The sequence below is a fragment of the Mchenga conophoros genome, linkage group LG14 (assembly GCF_057382185.1).
Source record: "Mchenga conophoros isolate Kocher_MC1m ecotype Shallow Benthic linkage group LG14, M_conophoros_male_GT1.1, whole genome shotgun sequence".
In the NCBI taxonomy this organism is placed as follows: Eukaryota; Metazoa; Chordata; class Actinopteri; order Cichliformes; family Cichlidae; genus Mchenga; species Mchenga conophoros.
In genome coordinates this window covers 40,229,405-40,243,833 of record NC_140539.1, presented here as the reverse complement: position 1 = coordinate 40,243,833, position 14,429 = coordinate 40,229,405, and the positions used below count along the sequence as shown (strand labels likewise).

Sequence of the window (14,429 nt, the reverse complement as noted above, 5' to 3'; positions counted from 1 at the left end):
CGACACGTGACCATGTGAAGCTAGACAGCTAGCGAACAAAATAGAGGAGATCTTCCACACAAGGCTTGCTTTTCTTGCTTTTAATGAAGATCCTTTAAAGCCTTATCTCTCTCAAGGCTTCTCCTTGCTATTTCTCATTTGTAACTGAAACATACAGAAAATGAAAATAAATTGCTAGCTAACACACATCTTAATGACAAACTTACTGATTAGCCTAGCTTAACACGTGCGTTACATTAGCATCGCAGTTCACTCCAGTTAAACACATATAAAAGTTATCTCTGAACATATTAATACTCACAAAGACGAACGTTTCCCAAGGTACAAGCGTGTAGGGCACTCTTAGCGTGTACATGAACTCGTTCACTCTTTTAATACTGCCGAAGCACTTTTCACGGCATTAACGGAGAAAATACGTCAAAGATAGGTTAATGATCAGAGCGCTCCCTCGCTCCCATTTCCGCACATAGAATACAAAGATCACTTGTGATAACGATGTCTCACTCTGAGCAAATTACGAACCCATACATTTTAACTGTTTTTAGCATGAATCACTTATAATATTTCTTAACTTTGAACTTATTTATCACTTTGCTTATGTAACTTAATCAGACTATGCACTAACTACTGACTTTTGACCAAAAGGCATAACACTCCCCGCTTGATATACACACATTATATCACAATAAACATCAATACAACATATTCAAACATCATTTAGCATTGAAGAATATTCATTCAGTCTCTGCAAGCAAAACAACAATCTCTGAAACTGGTCTGAGAAACATTTTAACAGTCCCATCTTTTACAGTCCGCACTTCCACTTTTCGGACCTTCTTGTCGCTGCTGGGGAATGTTTTTACTATTAGTCCCATGGGCCATTTGTTCCTGCTGGCTTGGGGGTCCTTTAGCAGGACCACATCTCCTTGTTTGACATTAGGTCTAGTCTCTGTCCATTTTGCACGACTTTGTAAGGTGGACAAATATTCTCCTTTCCACCTTTTCCAAAAGGTATCAGCAAGGTGTTGAACATGTTTCCATTGTTTCCCAAACAACTGCCCTGATGAAAAGTTCCCAAGTGGAGCAGACACAGCACTCATCTTCTGCGTTAGTAGCACTGCTGGAGTGAGTACTGCAGGACTGTCAGGGTCAGTGGATTTAACTCACTTGGTACATAATGCCATTGACTCGGATGGGTGGATGCTCTAATGCGCGTAACCCTGTTGGCAACATACATGTAGAATCGTCTGGAGGTGTTGTGTATGTACCCCAACACAATCATACTGTCTGTGTAAAAAGTCACATTGTCTACTTTAATGTCTAACTCGTCTCTGATGAGCTCAAACATTTCCACCGCAAGCACAGCAGCACATAGTTCTAGGCGTGGTACAGTGTGTGCGGGGCGGGGTGCGAGTTTAGACTTCCCCATTACAAACCCAGTATGACACTGTCCTTCACTGTCAACTGTACGCAGATAGACTACTGCACCTATAGCGACAGTGGAGGCATCACAGAAAATACAAAGTTCTTTCGCTTTTGTTGTGCTTAACGTACCTGGGCTGTAGCACCTTGGTATTTGGAGGTTCTCAAGGACTTGCAAAGAGTCTTTCCATGAGTCCCACCTCTCCTGTTTCTCAGGGGGTAAGAGTGTGTCCCAGTCTTTTCCATCAGATGACAGTTCTCTGAGTAATGCTTTGCCCTGCATTATTATGGGAGCAGCAAATCCCAAAGGGTCATAGAGGCTATTAACTGTCGACAATACTCCCCTCCGTGTGAATGGTTTGCTCTCATTTGACACCTGGTAAGTGAAGCTGTCAGATTGTAGGTTCCAACAGAGTCCCAAGCTTCTCTGAACTGGAAGAGGGTCTACTCCTAGGTCTAAATCTTTCAGGTCCTTTGCACGATCCTCAACAGGGAAAGCTTCCATGACTTGACTGCAGTTTGATGCCACCTTGTGGAGGCGCAAGTTAGACTCTGCCAACATGTTTTGCGTTCTTGTGAGCAGGTTGATTGCTTCCTCTGGCGTGGCGACTGATGTGAGACCATCGTCAACATAAAACTGACGCTCAACAAACTGTCTTGCCTCAGATCCGTGTTCTCGTTCTCCCTGCTGTGCTGCCTGTCTCATGCAGTAGATGGCAACAGCGGGTGACGGGCTGTTTCCAAACACGTGGACCTTCATTCTAAACTCAACTATGCTCTTTGTAATGTCATTGTCCTCATACCACAGATAACGCAGATAATCTCTGTGGTCTTCGCGCACAACGAAGCAGTAAAACATTTGCTGCACATCGGCTGTCAGGGCTATGGGCTCTTTGCGGAAGCGCAACAGCACTCCCAATAGGGAGTTGTTCAAATCAGGTCCGCCAAGAAGCACTTGATTGAGCGAAATTCCGTCACATTCTGCACTTGAATCAAACACGACTCGTATTTGTTGTGGCTTCTGTGGGTGGTATACCCCAAACGTGGGCAGATACCAATGTTCTTTATTTAGTGGCAGAGGAGGGGCAGGCTCGGCTTGGTCGTTATCCAACATTTTCTGCATGAATTGGATGTAGTGATCTTTCATTTCTGGTCTCTTTTCCAAAGTCTTTCGGAGAGAGCAGAGGCGTTTTAGGGCTTGTTCTCGGTTGTCAGGGAGCCTCCTTCTCTGTGAGCGAAAGGGTAAAGGTGCAACCCAGCTGTTCTCTTGGTTTTGATAAACTTCACTGTCCATTATTGTCAGGAATGCTCTGTCGTCGATAGACATGGCTTGTTTGTTATCACCCTCAGATCTAACAAACACAGAGTGTCCCAAATCGTCTGTGATGCAGGTTGCATTCATAGTGACCCCATAATTCTCTTTAACGTGAATTGTGTTTGGGCAAGGCTCAAAATAGGACGCACGTCCATTATCTAAGGTGTGTGTTTTATAGACATTGACCTCTGACTGACTGTGCACTTTTCCTAGACACACCTCCCCCACAATAACCCAACCCAGGTCTAGCCTTTGGGCGTATGGTGCATCATTGGGTCCGTTGATTTGCTCACGTACCTTATGGACCCTGATGACGTCCCTTCCAAGGAGTAAAAGGATTGGGGCGTGGTGGTCGACAGGTGGGATGTTATCTGTCACTGGAAGAAGATGTGGGTGATGCTGAGCAATCTCTGGAGAGGGTATTTCAGATCTATTGTCCGGCACAGAGTCACATTCAATTAAAGGGGGTAGCTGGATGTTGACTTCTCCATCCAAAGACTCGAGGAAGAAGTTTACAGCTCTCCTACCTGAGGTTTGTTCTCTGCCAGAGCAAGTCTTTAAGGTGTATGGAGTGGGTTTGGCATTGATTTTGAAAAGGCTGAAAAACTCTGACTTAACCAGTGACCTGTTGGACTGATCATCTATTACTGCATACATTTTTATAGCTCTCTCTTTTTGGCCTGCGGGATACACTTTGACCAAACTGATCTTAGAACATGAACGTGGGCTATCACCTTGGCCACATACCTCTGTGCACTTCGACTCGACTGAAGGTGAGCTCTCGATTTGCTCTTCATTGTCGTTGTTTCCTGGTGTAGTACTCTTAGGGGCAGGAGTAGGACCAGGATGCATTGCAGATAAGTGTTTAAGGCTGTCACACTCGATACACTTAACCACTGCTTTACAGTTTTTTGCAATGTGTTGGACAGACCCACAGCATCTGTAGCATATGTGGTGCTCTTTGAGATAGGCTTGTCTTTCTTCAATAGGTTTGTCTCTAAAGAGCTTACACTTTTTGAGTGGATGTGGTTTTTTGTGGATTGGGCACTGGCGATCCGGTTCCTCCATTTTCTTTGGACTGAGATTATTCTGGTCCGACTCTGCCGTAATGTCCATTTTGTGTGCTGACACAGTAGGTTTGCGACTATATGACCTCAGTTTTTCTGTTGGGGGAGAAGGGACATGGGTGTTGGCCTTGGACATAGCAAAGCTTGGGTCATTCCTCATTTTCGCTTGCCGCTGGACAAATTGTGTGAAAACTGAGAAAGGAGGAAATGACACACTATGAGTCTCCTTGTACTGTGTTCCTACAGTTGTCCACTTTTCCTGTAGGTTGAAGGGAAGTTTTTCCACTATTTGCCTGACTCCTCTAGCTGTGTCCAGGTAAGCAAGTCCTGGGAGTGCACCATCTTGTTTAGCACACTGTAGCTCCAATAAGATGTCACTAAGTTCCTGCAGCTTAACATTGTCTTTATTTGTTAGTTTAGGAAAGTCCTCTACCTTTTTTAAGAGTGCGTCCTCAATAGCCTCAGGTGAGCCGTAGCACTCTTCAAGGCGTTGCCAGACCATCTTCGCACCTGCAGCAGGATTGAGGGTGTGTACAGCACGAATGCGCTTAGCCTGTTCGGATGATGTTGGACCCAACCATTTTGTTAGCAAGTCTAATTCCTCTCTTGGAGACAAATTTAGGTCTTTGGTTGCGCTGATGAATGAGGTTTTCCATGCCCAATAGTTTTCAGGTTTGTCATCAAATTGCAAAAGACCTGTGCTGACTAGTTCTTTGCGAATTAGGTATTTTGCAAACTGTTGCATTTCACTTGATTCAGGTACGCAGTTGTTAAGGTTGGGGGTGTGCTTTGTGGAGTTGGACCAGTACATGTCGACTACACATGTGTTCACTGTTTGCTCCTGTTTCCTTTCTCTATTTACAGGTGGTGTTTTCGTCTGAGTGTTGGTTATAAAAGGATTAGTTATTTGTGTACTGTCTTGTGCATCTACTTCACTGCAATTTCCTTTAGGAGGCTGTGCTGGGTCGTGCTGAGTGTCTGGGTAGAGTAACTCACATTGTTGTCGAACATATTCGTTAGTGCTGTGCACTGTACTGATGGGCTCAGCTTCCTCACAAAGTTCTCCGTAGAGCTCCCCGCTCTGAATCTCTGCTTCTTCATAGGCTGAGGCCTCTGCTTCAGCTGCGGCTATTGCTTTTTGGCACTGGAGGACATGTAGATGAGCATCCAGTTCAGCTCTCTGTTTCATTGCATTAGCTTCCTTTTCAGCGAAGGCCAGTTGAGCTCGTGCTGCTTGAGCTTTGGCGTAGGCCCTTGCAGCTGCAGAAGCTGTTGATGAGGATGTCCGTTGAGAACGCCTTGTCGATGTTCTGGATTGCTGCGACTTGGTGTCGAATGGTTGAGACCGTTGCTGCGTTGTAGCTGGTTGAGTGGCAACGTCTGGTTGCTGTTCACCACCGGCTGCTTCGTCTAGCTCTTCAGCAGCGTAGTCTTTTAGGTAATTTCTTCCTGAGCGTAGACTCATGTTGCTTAAAGTAGCTCTGTATGCTTGAACCCGCTGAGTAGGCGTCTTTTGTACGTCTTTTTACTATGCTGCCCTCACGACACGTGACCATGTGAAGCTAGACAGCTAGCGAACAAAATAGAGGAGATCTTCCACACAAGGCTTGCTTTTCTTGCTTTTAATGAAGATCCTTTAAAGCCTTATCTCTCTCAAGGCTTCTCCTTGCTATTTCTCATTTGTAACTGAAACATACAGAAAATGAAAATAAATTGCTAGCTAACACACATCTTAATGACAAACTTACTGATTAGCCTAGCTTAACACGTGCGTTACATTAGCATCGCAGTTCACTCCAGTTAAACACATATAAAAGTTATCTCTGAACATATTAATACTCACAAAGACGAACGTTTCCCAAGGTACAAGCGTGTAGGGCACTCTTAGCGTGTACATGAACTCGTTCACTCTTTTAATACTGCCGAAGCACTTTTCACGGCATTAACGGAGAAAATACGTCAAAGATAGGTTAATGATCAGAGCGCTCCCTCGCTCCCATTTCCGCACATAGAATACAAAGATCACTTGTGATAACGATGTCTCACTCTGAGCAAATTACGAACCCATACATTTTAACTGTTTTTAGCATGAATCACTTATAATATTTCTTAACTTTGAACTTATTTATCACTTTGCTTATGTAACTTAATCAGACTATGCACTAACTACTGACTTTTGACCAAAAGGCATAACAATGGTGTAGGTTTAAGTTTATTAGATTGATCAGTATTGCTGAACTATGAAATATTTTTTTTGGATACAGGTATAACAGAATAGCTTTAGTGTAGTTGTTGTTTTAAACTTGAGTATGAACTTATACAAAATGCAGCAAGATATTTAAAAAACAGTTTTGTTGATTAAAAAACACTATATCGGATTCATATCGGTATCGGCAGATATCCAAATTTATGATATCGGTATCGGTATCGGACATAAAAAAGTGGTATCGTGCCATCTCTAGTAGTTAGTGTGTAGTGTTGTGGATAGTTCTGTGTTGTGTGTCAGAACAATGAGGCGACTGCTGTCTCCAGGTAGAAACAGGAGTGACACACCTGCTGCTGTTAGACCTGCAGGTATCAGGCTGTGATCTTTCCTTTATAGTCGACAGAAATATTTGCAGTGGCACAAATAATTTGTGGCATCTTATTGAAGAACAGCTGATGGTTCTGTAAACTGTTTGAAATGGTTATTTAAAAAAAGGGTAAAATGTAAACTTGTGCATAGGATTTTAAAATTGACAATTTAGATTTGCATTTAAAGTTATTAAATATGATTCAATAAATGTTTGTGGTTGTTACAGTAAAATTGTTACTTTTTGTACTTGGATTGTATGTTTTTTGTCCAATTTTAGATCAATTGTGTTAACACAGTATGTCAAACTGAAAACATAACTGTAAATTCAGACATGTGAGGTTGTGCTGAAAACAATGATACCAAACAAGGCAAAGTAAACAGTTTTTAAAGGTGAGATGTAGAGGAAACATCAAAAGTGGTTAAAAATGGCCAATTATACCCTGGACCCCCAGACGGTTACATATAAGTCAATAGTTACTTTAAAGTAATTAAATACTTTTAGAATCTTATAACTCAGTTACTAACTCAGTTACATTTTTGAAGAAGTAACTATAACTATAATTAATTACTTTTTCAAAGTAACTTGCTTCTAACAAACAGTGTTGGTCAAGTTACTTAAAAAAAGTAACCAGTAATTAATTACTGATTACTTCCTGTTGAGGTTTAAATTTTTATCTTAAATGTTTATATGCTGATTATATTGCTTAATATGAGAAAGGCCTAACTCTGAGTACACTGTGCCAAAAAGTGCTGTCAGGAAACTGCATGCTTTTGCAGCTAGAATGAAGTGAAAGTGCTACCTGAAAAAAGTAATCGGATTACAGTAACGCGTTACAAGTAATTTTTGTAACTTTCAAGGTTTCCACAGCTGATATTGTCTTAAAATGCCTTCTTCCACTTCCACAAGTGTAACTGTTAGTCCATCAGCCGAACACATGATAGTGGCTCCTACTTTAATGAGCAGGTCCCTGCCCATCAGATTCACAGGCACGTGAGGAGACACCACATATCTGTGTTTCAAAGTCTGTTTTCCCAGCTCTGCCAGGGCTGGGTCGGTTACTGGCAGAGTCATTGGAACCCCAGAGAAACCCACCACACTCACCATGTGATTGGAAAGTATTGCGCTGCTTGGTCTTTGTCTCAGCGTTGAGTAAGTCGCTCTAGTGTCCTCCAGAAAGGTCATTTCTGTGCCTTCCACGGTCATCGACAACATAGGATCTGCCATTCCCATGCTGTCAGGTCTCTGTGGGTCCCGTCAGTACTGCTCCTCCCCCCAGCCCCAGTCGGCCACTGGATACTGAGCCACCGGCGCCATGCCTGGGTTTGGAGCTTGATATCCCATTCTTTGGGCTCCACGTGCCTGGGTTGGATAATATTGCTCTTGTTGTATCACTTTACGACACTGTCGAGCCCAGTGTCCTTGTTCTCCACACCTGTAACACATGTTTGGGTCCAGCATAGGTCCTCCCCAGACCACGACCCCTTGATTCTCCCCTTCCGTATCCACCACGCTCTCTCTGCGATATTCCGGCCCCCCAATTCCCCACGGGTCGTCCTTGCCTTGGTCCATTGGCGGGCCATCGGTCATCGGGATACAGATTTGGGTTCAGATCTGGCCAGTCAGGCCCAGGATCGCCCTGAGGCTTTGCCACCAGCATTTTCTTAGCTCCCTCCTTACTTTCTTTTTTCTTTTCGTTTACTTTGTTTTTGGCCTCCACCAGTTGCAGTTTCAGCAGCTGCCCCTGCGCCTCCTCTAACTCCTTTTTCTTGTTCATCAAGTGGAGGTGGAATTTGAAGAAGGTCCTCCTCCAGAAGCTCCCAGGCCTCGCCCATAATACCATTGGTTTACCTAGGGCTTGGTAGGTTGGGTGATCACACGTCATAATACAGCCTAGCGATGTTTCCCCTAGAATCAAATCCTTCCCTTGGCTCTTGTCTGAAATGACGATTTAATAATATCTAACTGCAAATCCTCACCAGTACTTACAGTAAAATGAGAGTACAAGAGATCACGTTTTTACAGAAAAGAAAGACAATATGTGGCCCAGAGGACAAAGCCGTGAGTCTTGTTGCCTGGGTAGCTCAGATGGAAAAGCATCAGACTTTTAATCTGAGGGTCCAGGGTTCAAGTCCCTGTCCAGGTGTCTCCTTTGGATCATTCGCCTCGTCCTGCTCCAGCTGAAGTCTGTGTATCACATGTCTCTCCCATTTTGTGGAATTTGCGACCACAAAGTCTGGGTTCTTTTCAAAGATCGACTGTCTCTCCTCTCTTCCTCCCACAAAAATCCTTCCAGAGCGATGCTTCCTGGGGGCCAGGTAAACATCAGACTTTGCTGAGGTGCCTTCAGCCCCCAGGGTTAACGCTACTCGTGGTTTCCGTCGCTTCGCTGCTGACATCTTAATCTCTTCCTCCAACCTCTCTATCCCTTCTTCTACTATCCTCTCCTCTAGTTCCTTCACCTTCTCCTTTAGCTTTGTCATGGCTTCCCGGTTGGTGTGCACTTTTCCTACAACCGCCCCCTGCCACTGGTTTTCCTTAAGGTCAACGATGTTTGGCCTCTGACAGGCCTTTTGCCTCACCTTGACTGTCAAGCTCCAGTCCAGGCGTATCCTCCTCTATGGTCCATGAATCCTGGGCTGCCACTTTCTGGCTGACACGTTCTGCTGTTGCCTGGTCTGCACTCTTAGAAGCCTCAGGTTGAGCTTCGTTCAGAGCTCCTTCTGGGCTGAAGTGTAAAAGAGGAAGCAAGGTCACACTCTGTGTTGTGATGCTGCCTTTTGATGTCCCAGCTACTAGTTGGGACGTGGACACCCCTGAAGTCCCTGCTGCTGGTTGGGACTGGGTCACCTGTGGTGTAGCTGCCACTGATTGAGGCTGAGTCACCCCTGGTGTAACTGCCATTGGTTGTGGATGAGTCCCCCCTGCGGTGGCTCCCTCTGCTTGCCGGGTGGGAGTCGGTTGCCTGCTGTCATCCTAAAAATCCACAATTCCTCCCTTCACTGTTCCTGTTCTTCCTTCCGGTCCCCACAGAGTGCCACTCTCCAGAGTCAAAATTGGAAAAGCGTATATATATGAAAAACAAATAAAAAAAACACCCAGCGCGCCCCTGCGGGCGGTTTATCCTTCAAGCTCGGGTCCTCTACCAGAGGCCTGGGAGCTTGAGGGTCCTGTGCAGTATCTTAGCTGTTCCCAGGACTGCGCTCTTCTGGACAGAGATCTCCGATGTTGTTCCCGGGATCTGCTGGAGCCACTCGCCTAGCTTGGGAGTCACCGCACCTAGTGCACTGAACGGTCAGGCTCCAGAATACCTGTCTGATTGACTGCAGCCGTATATACCTACTGGTGGTGGTCAGAGGGCCCGGTGGCGCCAGTGTCCGGCAGCCTCGCCTCTGTCAGCGCGCCCCAGGGTGGCTGTGGCTACAATGTAGCTTGCCATCACCAGTGTGTGAATGTGTGCGTGAATGGGTGGATGACTGGATATGTAAAGCGCTTTGGGGTCCTTAGGGACTAGTAAAGCGCTATATAAATACAGGCCATTTACCATTTACCATAGAGCTCTAAGATCAAATGTTCTCTCGCTCCTGGTCACTTCTAAGTCGAGGCTGGTTCACAGAGGAGATCAGGCATTTGCAGTTGTGGCGCCGAAAATGTGGAATGATTTACGATCGTGGCTCAAGAGTTAGCAGTTTGTCTTGTAATTGGAAGGTTGCCGGTTCGAAACCCGGGTTGGACAGTCTCAGTCGTTGTGTCCTTGGGGAAGACATTTCACCTGTTGCCTACTGGTGGTGGTCAGAGGGTCCGGTGGCGCCAGTGTCCGGCAGCCTCGCCTCTGTCAGTGCGCCCCAGGGTGGCTGTGGCTATGATGTAGCTGCCATCACCAGTGTGTGAATGTGTGTGTGAATGTGTGGATGACTTGATGTGTAAAGCACTTAGGCACTAAGTAAAGCGCTATACAAATACAGGCCATTTACCTCTCCACATTAGAAAGGCCCCGAGCGTCAGTCTTTTCAAACCCCATCTTAAGACAAATTTACTCTCACTGGCTTTCAACACCGCATGAGAGTTACCTATCTATCCAACTAGTCATCACTTACCAGGTATTTTTGATTGATGTTAGTTGTTATTTGTTACTGTGTAATTATTATTATTTTTTAATCTTTGTACAGCACTTTGGTCAACATTTCGTTGTTATTAAATGTGCTGTATAAATAAAGTAAAATAGTGCTCCGATTCTTGGTATTTCTCCAGCTTCTCGTGTTCCTTCTTTCTGATGTTGCTGTCATTGGGAACCGCTACCTCTATCACTATGGCCATCTTCTTCTGTTTCTCTACCACCACGATGTCTCACACTATTTGTATTCCGTACTCGGCACAGATGTTTCTGTATACTATGCCGGCCACTTGGTTATGGTAGCTAGCAGGCAATGTATTATGTATGCATTGCCTGCAGGGTACCTAATCACGGGCAGGGCGTAGGTGTTGCTAGTCCTCATGACTTGCCTGACCCTCTGCAGGTACTTGGTGGTTGCAGCTTTTCTAGCAGCTTCTTCATGGTTCCCATTTGCCTGTGGGAGCCCCAGCTACTTGTAGCTGTCCTCTATGTCTGCAATGTTGCCTTCTAAGTGTTTCTAGTAGTTTGATTCCCTCAGTTCTGACTACCTTCCCTCACTTTTTTATCATTTCCGATGTCATTGCTGTGTATCCTGGTGGTGTGGATCAGTGAATTGATGTCTTGTTCACTCTTGGCATACGACAGGGTTCAGGTGATGCAACTTGTGGGCTGTCCTCTTCCTTAGAGACAGGGTAAGGTGTTCCTTCATTTGAGAGGGAATCAGAGTACTTGTCCACATTTAATGAAGCCAGTTGTGGTGGTTGCTAGTAATCTTATACTGATTCCTTCCTGGAATCTGCAAGAATAAACTCTAAATACTTAATTTTTACTATAAAGGTTTTTGGGCCCCAGTTGAACAGTTGGCTGCCCAGAATTTAACAATACTGTTTTTCTATTATTGGGCATGTTCATGAGGGGAGGGCATGGCGTCAGCAGATTTCTCTCTCCACCTGTCCGTCCTTTTGTCAGGTGTAGAAGAGCAGCTTCCCGTGTGGATCACAGACACCTTCACACTGCTCTGTGAAGCTGATGTTTGTTGTCCCTCTTACAGGATGACTGCTGCTGTCATTTGACTTGCTCTTGTTGATGAGGAATCTGTGCTGATGACCTGGAGTTGTTTTTCTCACTCACTCTCACTCTCAGGTTGACTGTTTCACAGTTAAGGGTGTAACAGAGTCTGCCTCAGTGAGAGCAGACTGACAGAGCCTCAGACGGTTTCTGCTGTTTATTAAATGAGTTGCTGAGTCCAGCTTCATTGCACAGATGTAAAGTGCTTCTTTTCCTCATGCTGCAAGCTTATGATGTTTAAAGAAACTCATCTGTATACTGTTGATTGTCTTAATTAATGACTTTTTATGTTGAGAGGTAAAGACAGAAATGCTGTGTGCAGTTTTAATTGCTGATTCCCTGTTTTGCAACCCGACAGTTGAAATAGAAAGAACTTTGTATATAAATTACTCATAGGATTAAAAGTAGTTTTTTTCCCTTTGAAATCACAGCAATTAAATAAGTTTTTTCTGCAGATGTTAAAATTATAATTGTGTATTCCACCTCAGCTGGATCTTTTTGTTTGTTTGTTTGATTAGAAAAAGAAAACATTAAAAACTGAGATTAGGTCCTCATGTGCTTTAAGTTTCTATGCCTGATGGTAAGGTGGCACCTGAGATCATGTCTTCTCTTTGTCGAGCCTTTTTTCTTTATGTAAGAGCTTCTTTAAGCGTCTAAAGCAGATCTGAATGAAAATGTCAGAAAACATGAAGAACGGAGGTTAAATGTTGATCTCTTTTATGTCACTGTGGTTCACTTTTGTACAGGATGAGCTCCTCAATGTGAACTCTGTTTAGTCTTTCTGAAGTGAAACAAGTACAAGTTCCCATCCTTCACTGTGCGATTCATTGAGTTTTGTTTTCCTTGCCTCCCTTAAGATTGAATTTATGTTTTTCTATGGTTACTCTGTTTAAAGAATAGTTTTGAACTGAATACAGACTCGGTGCAGCTTGTGTTTAAACTCTGACATGATGAAGAGTTGATGATCCTTTAGCAGCTCGTTACAGGATGGAGAATAACTTTGAAATTGTGTTTGTGCTTCAGGGTCTGAACGACTCGCTGACAAACCGTCAGATCTACTTTGCCTTCGCTCTGATGTCGTACCTCTTCACCGTGTCTGTAAACCTGACCCTCATCATCACCATCAGCCTGGATAAAACGCTCCACGAGCCGATCTACATCTTCTTGTGCAGCCTTTGTTTTAATGAGATCTGTGGAGCTTCGAGTTTCTACCCAAAGCTGCTTCATGACCTTCTGACCAACTCTTATGTCATCACGTACACGGCCTGTTTGGGGCAGATGTTTGTCACTTATAGTTATATTTTCTCTGAGTGTACCAGTCTCACTGTCATGGCGTATGACCGCTACATCGCCATCTGCAAACCACTGCAGTACCGGATGCTGATGACAGCTCAGAAGGTAGCCCAGCTTCTGATGCTCACCTGGTGCTTCTCAGTTTTTGAAACGGCCGTGGGCACCGTCCTGACCGCCAGGCTGCCGCTCTGCGGACGCCACATCCCCAAGATATTCTGCACTAACTGGGAGGTGGTCAAACTGTCATGCTCTGACTCGACCCTCAACAATATCTATGCGTTCATGTTGATATTTTCACACCTGTCACAGACTGCACTAATCATGGTGTCGTACGTCCACCTGATACGAGCTGCCATCAGATCTCAAGCCGACCGCAGGAAATTCATGCAGACGTGTCTGCCACACCTCATTACACTGCTGGTCTTCACCACCTCACTGATGTTTGATACCATGTACTCTCGTTACAGCGGCGGCAGTACAATGAAGGCCCTGCAGAATGCATTAGCTGCTCAGTTCCTGGTGGTCCCACCCCTCGTCAATCCCATCATCTATGGCTTGAACCTGCAGCAGATCAGGTCCAGGATGGTCCACAGGTTCACCCACCGGACTGGGACATTCAGGAAAAACTAAGCCATGTTAATGAAATCAAACATGAAGAAAACATAGGAAGATGAAGTTATTTTCTAATCTTCTGTTCAAGTCAACCAAAATATGTGGATAGAATTCAGTTAAAACTAATAAAGTCCAATCCTAAAATGTCACTTTTGGTTCTTAGTACTTTAAGTTAAAGTTTATGTTTCATTGTTTTAGTGTCCTGTGCTCGAAGGGTCAAAGAATTATCACTCTGTTCCTTTCATTTGTTTAAAGGAATCTGTGTAAAGATTGGTTAGATTCTAGTAAATGCTAAAACTCCTTGTTACTTCCCACCTTTAAACCGTTGTACTCACACCGGCTGCAATGAAACTGGATGAAAAAATGTTATGAAATCCACATGAAAAGCACCATCCCAGCCACGTTGGGCACCCTGCAGCACACACACTTTTAGTGTGACTGCTGCCCTTCATACTGCCGTCACTAGAGGGCAGCGACACTTATGTATGAACGCTGCTCATCAACTTCTCTTCAGTATCCAGTACTGTGATACCACACAGACTAACTCTGGATACTGTAGCTCCTATGAAAACCTCAAATCAGAAGTACCTGACTCCGTGGTATAATTCTCAGACACGTAGCCTAAAGCAGATGACTCGTAAGCTGGAGAGTCACAAATTTAGAGGATCATCATTTAGCCTGGAGAAATAGTTTGCTGCTTTATAAGAAAGCCCTCCGCAAAGCCAGAACATCTTACTATTCATCACTGATTGAAGAAAATAAGAACAACCCCAGGTTTCTCTTCAGCTCTGTAGCCAGGCTGACAAACAGTCAGAGCTCTGTTGAGCCAACCATCCCTTTAACATTAACTAGTAATGACTTCATGAACTTCTTCACAAATAACATTTTTATCATTAGAGGAAAAATGACCAGTAATCATCCCACAGATGTAACATTATCTACAGCTACTCTTAGTACCATTGATG

General features: G+C 44.3%; 3 protein-coding genes and 1 non-coding gene across 5 annotated transcripts in view; 3 read left to right on the top strand and 1 right to left on the bottom strand.

Annotated features, from left to right (window-relative positions):
* Positions 1-14,429, top strand: part of LOC146560418 (uncharacterized) — a 358,436-nt gene that overhangs the window by 63,161 nt on the left and 280,846 nt on the right. The gene's annotated exons all lie outside the window — the stretch shown is intronic.
* Positions 109-3,821, bottom strand: LOC146560442 (uncharacterized). Its single transcript, XM_085244545.1, has 2 exons — positions 302-3,821; positions 109-144 (listed from the first exon to the last, which is right to left on the bottom strand). The coding sequence occupies exon 1, from the start codon at positions 3,803-3,805 to the stop codon at positions 1,109-1,111; it is 2,697 nt and encodes an 898-aa protein (XP_085100671.1). The 5' UTR covers positions 3,806-3,821; the 3' UTR covers positions 109-144; positions 302-1,108.
* LOC146560440 (olfactory receptor 6N1-like) lies at positions 5,194-13,563 on the top strand. 2 transcript variants are annotated; one of them, XM_085245230.1, is made up of 2 exons: positions 5,194-5,242; positions 12,583-13,563. In XM_085245230.1, exon 2 carries the CDS (start codon positions 12,634-12,636, stop codon positions 13,480-13,482), a length of 849 nt encoding a protein of 282 aa, XP_085101356.1. In that variant the 5' UTR covers positions 5,194-5,242; positions 12,583-12,633; the 3' UTR covers positions 13,483-13,563. The 2 variants fall into 2 exon arrangements, with proteins under 2 accessions (XP_085101356.1, XP_085101354.1); XM_085245228.1 differs by lacking the exon at positions 5,194-5,242 and having other exon boundaries at positions 12,193-13,563.
* On the top strand, positions 8,451-8,523 carry trnak-uuu (transfer RNA lysine (anticodon UUU)). Its single transcript has one exon. It is a non-coding gene; the product is annotated as a tRNA-Lys (tRNA).